Source organism: Lycium barbarum, chromosome 9, assembly GCF_019175385.1.
Source record: "Lycium barbarum isolate Lr01 chromosome 9, ASM1917538v2, whole genome shotgun sequence".
In the NCBI taxonomy this organism is placed as follows: Eukaryota; Viridiplantae; Streptophyta; class Magnoliopsida; order Solanales; family Solanaceae; genus Lycium; species Lycium barbarum.
Genome location: NC_083345.1, coordinates 114,385,245 through 114,394,631, shown reverse-complemented (window position 1 = coordinate 114,394,631; position 9,387 = coordinate 114,385,245). Strand labels below are relative to the sequence as shown.

General features: G+C 32.6%; 1 protein-coding gene across 1 annotated transcript; it reads right to left on the bottom strand.

Annotated features, from left to right (window-relative positions):
- Nucleotides 1-6,201: 6,201 nt before the first annotated feature.
- LOC132609506 (UDP-glycosyltransferase 74G1-like) lies at nt 6,202-9,062 on the bottom strand. The gene is made up of 3 exons (XM_060323520.1): nt 8,905-9,062; nt 8,114-8,784; nt 6,202-7,169 (listed from the first exon to the last, which is right to left on the bottom strand). Exons 2-3 carry the CDS (start codon nt 8,753-8,755, stop codon nt 6,420-6,422), a joined length of 1,392 nt encoding a protein of 463 aa, XP_060179503.1. The 5' UTR covers nt 8,756-8,784; nt 8,905-9,062; the 3' UTR covers nt 6,202-6,419.
- Nucleotides 9,063-9,387: the final 325 nt, after the last annotated feature.

The window sequence follows — 9,387 nt, the reverse complement described above, 5'->3', positions numbered from 1 at the left end:
ACACAGTATATCCATGATATACACATGGTATGTGTATACCAAGTGTATACTATGTGTATACTCCCTTCTTTTATTAATCTGTGTAAGATCTATGTCTACCCACACTCTTACATGTCCAAATTTTATACAAAAGCCATAACTAATCAAGGTCCAACTCTAACTCTTATGCATATCAAAATTAAATAAATGATTTATCAACTTCATATATTAGCAGTTCTTGTAATAGGAAGTTAGAACTTGTTTAAGGTGATCACAGAAGCACAATAGAAGGGTATAAACAAAGAGAATTTTTTTGTAACTTGTAACTACCCTAAAAAGAGTCGAAGCATCAAAAGGCTTGGACCAAACAACATCAAGTGAAACTGAGACTGTACAGTTTCCTATTCTCAGGAAAGACCACAGAAAAATCTTTGTTTTAATATAGCAGTAGTTGGATCATGTTACAACAAAGCTTCATGCAATTTACCACTTAAGATAGACAGGGAGAAGATCAGCTATGCGTGTCAACAAATCCCAAAAACAATGGCATAAAATTCAAAACCAAGCTCCACATGTTCAGACTCTTTAAATTCCTAGCAGATGCATTTTATTACCAATAAACTTAAACTAGTCCATTAACCAAAGATCCTCTTCTTTAAAAGACCAGTTCCATTGCTCTTATCTGCCTAAGTGTTTCTTTTCCTAAACCCCCTTTTATCTCCAACCCCTTTGGTGAGATGATGAGATTTAAGAAAGCTAATATATCTTCAAGACAAGTGTCCCCCATGGTCTATAGGATGGTCATGACACCCCTCATTTAGGGGTAGATACTATGAGTCAAGCTGGGCTTGGCTCTTCTCTGCCCCTCTTTGAGGTGTCTTGAAAAGACCCCCCTAAGCCAAGTGGTTCACACTACATTTAAGAGTATTCAATCATATCCCCAACTATCAACATCAAACCAATTCCATCCTACATTATTCAATTTTTAGGAACACTGATGCATTACTCAATGATTTCATTTTCATGATTCTATGTGTAACAAGATTTTAAAACATACTAGTGATATAGATTCAGGCCTTACTAAACAGACCATAATTTTGCCCTTTTAATCTAAGTTATACTATAATGTTCAGTAAAGTCTAGGTGTCACAATTTAGGTTAAGAAATAAAAGGCTCTTACCAACTTAGGATTAACTAAATGGTCTTTCCTAAGTCCGAGATCAACATAAGTGCCTTCACATAATCAAGTTCACACATAAACACCATACCAGCTTTAAAACATATTCCTCTGGAAACAAACAAGCAAGAAGACTAGTCATACTACAAGAAAAAAAGGAAACATGAATTCATACAACTAAGTGAATAACTTACTTTCTTTGATACTTAGCAAAATGGCAGTTTTGACCTCCCTAATCATGACAAAGACATGACAGACACCAACCTTTTTATTTTAACTTAGCTTTAGGCAACATGAAATCTCAAGACTTTTTCACCCAAGGCATGACAAACCACCCTTGACCAATCCCCAGATCTCACTGAACTCACCCACAGTCATGAGAACAAATTCTAGGGAGGCAAGAAAACCACAGGGTCCTGAAAGAGGAGCAGGATAGGGTGGGATCATCATCTCTCCATCCCTTTCCTGAACCTTACTTTCAGTAAAAAGGGATCCTAGGCTCCACTGGTTATTACCTCCAGTTCATACCTAGGATCACCTTTTACTCTCCCAAAGCAACCTCACCCCCTTTACCTTATTCCCATACCTAATGGCAATCACCAAAACTTATAGACAAGAGTAGTTTGACACTGCCGCCCTTTAACTAAGTCTTAGCTAAACCCCTAATTAATCATATAAATTAACAGCTTCTTAATCAACTTAGTTTTAAGATCCCACTATGTGAAGCCATATTGAATACCTTTAACCATTAACATTTGAGGAAGTTGAACAGTTAAATCACTTAAAGTTTAAAAATCAAATTGAATACCAAACTCCAAGTTCAAAACAGTTCCATCTCCAATTGGTCAATCATTTTCAGACAGTTCAAGGTACATCAGGACTCAAATTATTTTTTAAATCTATCTTAAACTTCTTTTGAAAATTCAGACATGAACCAGATAAAAGAGAGAATTTGATAATATGAATGCCAAGTTTGAGCTCTATTCAAATGAAACCAAACATGATACCTAGTCCTACTAGTGGCATATAGGTATTCTACATTTTTAAATGATTCCTACAACTTTGTGGACCTTTATTAACTCCTAATGGACCCTTTAATACACTGTTACCTTATGAGTGATCTTGAATCCTAAAACTTCATTTTTAGACTTTTTTATCCTACTCTAGGGTGTTACTTCCTTTAAAATTATCCTTAGTGCACGACATATACCTATTCAGAATTGCTTGATTGACTTAAGCACATTTAAGCAGACTTGGAAAAATTTAAACTCACCCAAATGCAAACAGACCTCCTAACCCTGAATGCCCTAGATAACTATCAAAGATTTATTATAAACATGCCTAGGTCCCTTAAGCTTTGTTTTAACATGACCATGACCCTTTTTATGTTTTATCCCAATCATAACTTCATATTACCCAGTTGACATCAGATAAGTATACAGACCCATAAAAGAAACAAGTTTAGGCAATCAAAATGTCATAATCTTATTCAAGTAAAGCAACCACCTCAAATGCTTCAATCATAATCATCACAACACTTTAATGTTCTACTACATTCAACAGGATTAGTATTAACTTGAAAGTTCATCAAATTACTATCATGACTTATGTGATCACATCCTTATCAGATTTAAGCATTAAACAACAAGGTAGGAACCCTCAACATCTAACAGAACACATGAAACCTATTCCAACCATATTTAAGCAAACTATGTATTTGAGCATACACACTCAGTCTACTTCAAGAAACTACTTATTAATGTCAAACATGTGCTTTGAAAGTAAAATGAGTAACCTCCACATCTAAAACAAACTAATGCATCCTAATCAGTACCCAATCAACACATTAATTCAATTGAACCACAGGCAAAACAGCACCCAACTAATATCAATAAGCCATTATCATATAGATTAACTACTAAGCAATACAAAAAAAAAACAAGTAAATAGGATAGAATATTACCTTTTTATGGTGCAACCCTGGTCAAAAATGAACTTGAAAGCCTTAAGTGCTTCCAAAACCCCCAACTCAGCCACACAGACTTAAACAAAAGAGAAAATAAAAATTTTAAACTCGGAAAGACCTCACACTTAGTGAAGTCTTAAAATTTTACTAATAGAGGCTTAAAATTCGAAGTTTTTTTAGCCTTTCTTTGGATTTCTCCAATTTTTCTAACCTCTGAAAAACTCTTCTAAAATTTTTGACTTAAAAACTCAGACTCTCTCTCTAAAAGCCTCTTTTTTCACTTTTCAAAACTTTTTCCTCCCTTTCTCCAAAACTCTCTTTGCAAAGGGGTTGGGGCTCTATTTATAGAACTAAATAGAACCACAAGAATTGTCTAACCCTCAAAACTATCGATGTGGGACAAACATATTCCCAAAAAATGAACTTTTAAAACCAGATCTACCCCCTACATGACCTCTTAAACATATGAACGGCCAGATCTAAACCTCATTTGGTTCGATCTAGGCCTTTCAACCTCAACCAATAGCAATTAAGTAAGGTACAACAACACAGCAAGCAAATCTCATAACAATAAAACAAAATAAAGTAAAAATACGATTATTACCGTGTTTAGATTCAAAATCGCGAATTTGAGTGAAACATTAAATATTTTCACCATAATAAACATGTAATAGCTGTATAAGTCTGATACACTCTGCAAATTTTCCATTTTTGGCGGAGAGAGAAGGTGGAAATACCAAGGCGGCTCTAGGGTTGCGTAGAAAGAGGAAGAGAGAGAAGCGGGAAGGGGGTAGGGTTTTTTTTGCTGAAAGGGGAAATGAGAATAAGGGGAGGGGGGGGGGGATACCCCTTTAATCGTTTTAATGATCTGGGCCAGGTCTCAGCCTGGTTTAGGCTGGACTCAGTCCAGATTTTCAGAAATTAAAAGGGGCCTTTATTTTGTATACATATATATGTATACATGGTATATGCTTATATATGTATATTGATAATATTTTTAATTAGATAAAATTAGGACATAATTATTTTACAAAAAATAGTTTTAAAATTGGCCAGATTATGTTAGTAGGCCTAAAATTACGAACATGGCCCTAATGGATTCTGATCCAACTAATTATTTCAATTATGGCCAAATTTGGCCTTAATTGATTTTAATTTAGCTGGTCATTTCAACTATGGCCATATTTGGCCTAATTAGCAAGTTTAAAAATTAAAAGGCTAATTTTACAAAATTGATCCAATTTCCTTGAACCATGAACTGATTAAATTAATTGTGGCAATAACAAAATAATTTAAACCTCAATTTGCAATAAGAACCACTTAATTAGCTAATTAAAATATTTATAGATAATTATACATAAGTTTTGACCAAACACACAATCATGCAAAAAAACAAAAAAAACAAAGATTAAATAGTGAAATGGTTAATTATTTAAATTACTCAAAGTATTTGGTAATTTTGATTTTTGACAATTTTAACAATTAAATAATAATTATTATTTTAAAACAAAATGCCCTTTTCTCTTTGATTAAATCATAAGTATCTTATAAATGTCATAAAACTCCAATTAATTTCTAGACAACTTTGTGATGTCATGAAAAACCTTTCATCAATTTAAAGGACTAAAATCTTGTTCTGAGTAATTTATAAAAATTATTTAAACCCTTTAAGGCGCATAACTTATTTTATTTATTTTCCAAGAAATCTGAGTAATTAAAGTAAATTATGGGAGGTCAAAAATTAGGTGTCAACATCATGTATGAAAAATCTTATGTACCCACCGATGAAAGCTCCTACTGGAGAGGAGTTGGATCCAACATATCTATAGTTTATTTAGCATAAAGTAACATCGGGCCTAATTCCGGTAATTTGATCCAAAATTATTTGGCCATCTTCATTTATTCAAAAATTTGTAAATTAAATTCACAAAACTCAAGTTAATTACATCCAAAAATTCACTAAAGGTCGGATGGCAAATAAAGCATCCAATCATCTAAGAAATAAGTTGAGAGTGACTCATTGACCATCACACCTTACTAATCCATACCTAACTATCCAAATCTGATAAACAACACATTACAACTTGTTACTTTATCAGCTAAAAATTGCTTTACCTTACCAAAAGAAATGAAAAAAAGGGAGAAATTAAATAAGATTCGGTCGAATTTGAATAACTTAAAAGGTCATTAAACTATAACAAATGTCTCATTAAAGTCACTTATGTTTATATAGTATCAAAAATGTCATTCAAGTTAGACTAATTTATATTGTATCCCAAAAAAACTAAAGAAATAATTACACAAATCTCCCCCAAGTTTTATTTTGTAACACTTACATCCTTTATGGTTTACTTGCCTCTCTAATTTCAATCTTTTATGATAATTTTTTTTACCTAATTATTATTAATATAAAATATTAGTTTAACTAATTTGACCTTCAGGATTTTTTTTTAATTGACTTTGTAAACATTCTATTATTATATTTTTGAAAAAATGAATTTTATACAAATTTAAGGTACAAATATAGGCATACAATATTAGGACTTCTGTATACGAAACTTGATAATTTAATCTTCATTATTTAAATTAATTAAAGATATATTGATTCTTTAGAGAAATTAGAGGTGGCCAATCGGAACCTGTCAGAATTTATTTATCAATCATAGAACAAAACGTGTAATACTTCTTTTAATTCTCTCATTTTATTTTATTTATTTAATATTTTGAAGCTTATTAGCAAAATTCCTCAGATATATCATATGGTTCAATATGTAACGATCACAGCAAATAACGTTTTGCTCTTATTTTCTCTTACAAGCTTAGATACTCCAATATTACCCCAACCTAAATTCTTCACAAATTCATAACGCTCTATCACAAAAAAAGAGGGGTTTTAAGATTCTTTAGAATTCACAATTAATTAAAGAATAAATTATATCCTGCAGAATTCATAAAACACAAAAGAAAATATCCTAAAGGACAAATTGGTTAAATTAAATGTTTTATATTATAATAATTAGGTAAAAAAAATTATCATTAAAAAATAAGAGAGCAAAGTAAATCACAAAGGAAGTCACTGTTACAAAATCAAACTTGCGGGAGGGTTATGTAATTATTTCTTTAATTTTTTGGATATAATGACTTTATAGGTAAACTAGTCTAACTTGAATAACATTTTTGATACAAAACAAACATAAATGACTTTAGTGAGACATTTGCTATAGTTCAATGGCCTTTTAAGTTATTCACTCCAAATTTTGCTATTTCAATCAGAAAAAGAAATTGCAAAATACAAAATCAGTTTCCTAACGAGGGAATAGTCACCAACTTGGAAACAAATTCTTCAATATTTTTGTCCGAACTTCCTCCTTCCTCCATAGCTTTCCTAGCTAATTCCTTCCATTTCTGTGCATTTTCCTTAATCATTTTTCCTTTCTCTTCTTCCATCACTAACTTTATACATTCTTCAATGACTTCTCTTCTAACTATCCCTTTTTCATCTTGCTTGGCTCTAACTCCCATTTCCCAAACATCCTTTACAAGCTTTGCATTTGTTGGTTGATCTGTCCATTGTGGCATTGTCAACATTGGTACTCCCAAACCAATCGCTTCCAAAGTCGAATTCCATCCACAGTGAGTCAGAAAACACCCTGTTGATTTATGTTCCAAAACTTGTAATTGTGGACACCATGAAACAACTAGGCCTTTATTCTCACTTAGTAATTTTAATTCGTCTAAAAAATTCTTAGGAAGTTTGGATTCTTCAGTTGATCTAACTACCCACAAGAAGTTCTTGTTGCTATTGATTAAACCCCATGCCAATTCTTCCATTTGCTCAGCTTCTAATTTGGCTAAACTTCCAAATGATACATACACCACTGAGCTATTTGGTTGATGATTTAACCAATTTAGGCACTCATTTGTCATTGGCTTGAAGACATTAAGGCCATACTCTTTGTCATCTGTTAGCCTCTTGTCAAGGTGCATGGATGGTATTGTCGGTCCAATTGTCTTGACTGGATAAATCTTGGACATCCAATCAATTACCTACATGCCAAACAATAGAAACAGAATAAGATTTCCTGTAACTATTTAAATATTTTGTACAATGCTAAGAGCTTATTCTTCGTGAAAATATCTGCGTCTTCTTGCTGCGGATTCGTGAAAAGAGCTAAGATCCGCTGCTATTTCCTAATTCCGTGCCACCGAAAAAATTAGAGATAATAGCACTTTTGGTCTCTCAATTATTGGTAAACTCTGAGTTGGTCCTTATAATATATGACTTGTTAGATTTAACCTTCTATTAATTAAATATATGTTTTTAACCCTTTATGTAGGGAATATATTATATTTGAACCATTTTTAAAATTATATTACCCTGAATAACAGTGGAATGGTTAATAAATTTAAAAATTTGTAAATATTTATAAGCAAAGAGATCAAAAGTTCGGACGCGACCATTTAAAAATTGTGCAATTTTTTATGGCAACAAATAAAATCTCTTAATGGTGCGATCTCAATATTTCTTTTAGAGTTTTTGCACACACTTTAAGAAAGATGCTTAATATATAGCCTTATTTATAAGAATTATTCAATTAGTCAAAAGGACTAATATTTGGAATCCAATGGAGTATATCTCTGACTGGTTGTGTTAATCTAATATAAAATAGTTAAGATTTGAAGTTTATGGGTTTTAGATTCTAATTTTTTAAATTACTAAATTCTAAATTAATTATTTTATACATATTCAATGAATTTTTAAGAAAAATAGGGTGAAAAAAGCTATTGGGTTCGACTGTACCTATAACCCGAAGGTTTTGAGTCACCAAAAGGGCGAGCTCGGGGGAGGGGGGTTTAAAAAAAACTCCGATGCTTTGACTCCGCCCTTATCAGGATGCGAATATTAAGGAACATATAAACAGCCAACAAATTAAGTTCCAAATAGAAGAGACAGATAAACAGAACAGCAAAAGATAAATAGAATCTCTTACCTCTTTCTCCAACTCATAGAAGCTGTTGATTAGTACCCAATCCACTTTGTCAAGATTTGAGAATTGATTCACCAGCATTTCAATTATTCTTGCTGCTTCAGGTCTAATAACAAAGCTAGGTACATCTGAACTCTCAATTGGACTTGAAAATCCAGGAATTAATATTTCTTCATCAACTTGAGTAGGTGGAAGTTTTAGGACACCTTTATGTACCTGGTAATAAATGTTATCCACTGCACAATTTTGTGTGAAAAAAGCAGCACTAACTAATCCAAAATCCTTTGCAACTTCAACTGTCCAAGGAAGGAATGGATCATAAACTATGCAATTCACAGGGCATCCACAATTTTCTAGCTTCTTAATAAGCTGAGCCAGAGTATCCGAGCCAACTTCTTTGAATCTTGTTCTGTAGGCCACGAAAGATCCTGCTTGGTCTCGACCACCATCATCATAGCCATCGGAGATTGCCTCGATTGACACCGAAGTTGTCAATTCTTGCATTGTTTTCAACAAGGATTTTGTGGTTGCTATTGTGATTTTGACACCTTTGGATTGTAAACGTTTGGAGAATTGGAGCATAGGATTTATGTGACCTTGGCTTGGATATGGCAAGATTAAGCAATGAGCTCTGTATGTGGTCATCTTTTGACACTTTCTCTCTCAGTTGATAGCTGAAGGAAAATCAATCAAGAGCATGTATGTAATTCTTTAGAATTCTTTCACTCGTCAACAGTTTAATCACATGTTAAATATACGAACCATATCATAAGTTTTACAATCTAAAATCGTACTTGAGTTACAGAATTGTTCCAGTACTTCGTGGAAGATCGTTCGTTCTTCTTAAGGAATAATCCGTACAAAAGTTCTTACTCAGAGGAAGAAGAGAGTTTTTCGAGGATGGGAAAATACTGTAGTGAAAGTGTGGTTCTTATAGTTTGTTGATAGTTTGAAGTGTCCAATTTGGAGTTTTGGACATACATTGATTCCTTTTATTGTTAATCAAAATCAATACCGACTTTTGCACTGCCAACATGTGTAGTGACATAAGCAGGTCATGTGGGGGTAAAGGTATATTCGATGAGAAAATGAGAAAATGATCTCTTCTATTTGAGGGTAGATTCAAAATAGTCTCTTAAGTATGCTTTGAACGATTTTAACCCTTTAAAATTTTAAGTTTGTCAAAAGTTAACACTTTGGTCTTATAAAATATTTAACGGTTTATGTTCGTTAGATTTGACGGTAACAATAAAAAAAAAAAGGGGGGGGGGGGGGGG

Bases quoted from the DNA above. Each gene is read 5' to 3' on its own strand.
- LOC132609506 (XM_060323520.1), bottom strand. From the start codon at position 8,755: ATGACCACATACAGAGCTCATTGCTTAATCTTGCCATATCCAAGCCAA. The intron at 7,170-8,113 runs GTAAGAGATTCT...TTTGGCATGTAG, and splicing joins TCTATGAGTTGGAGAAAGAG to GTAATTGATTGGATGTCCAA.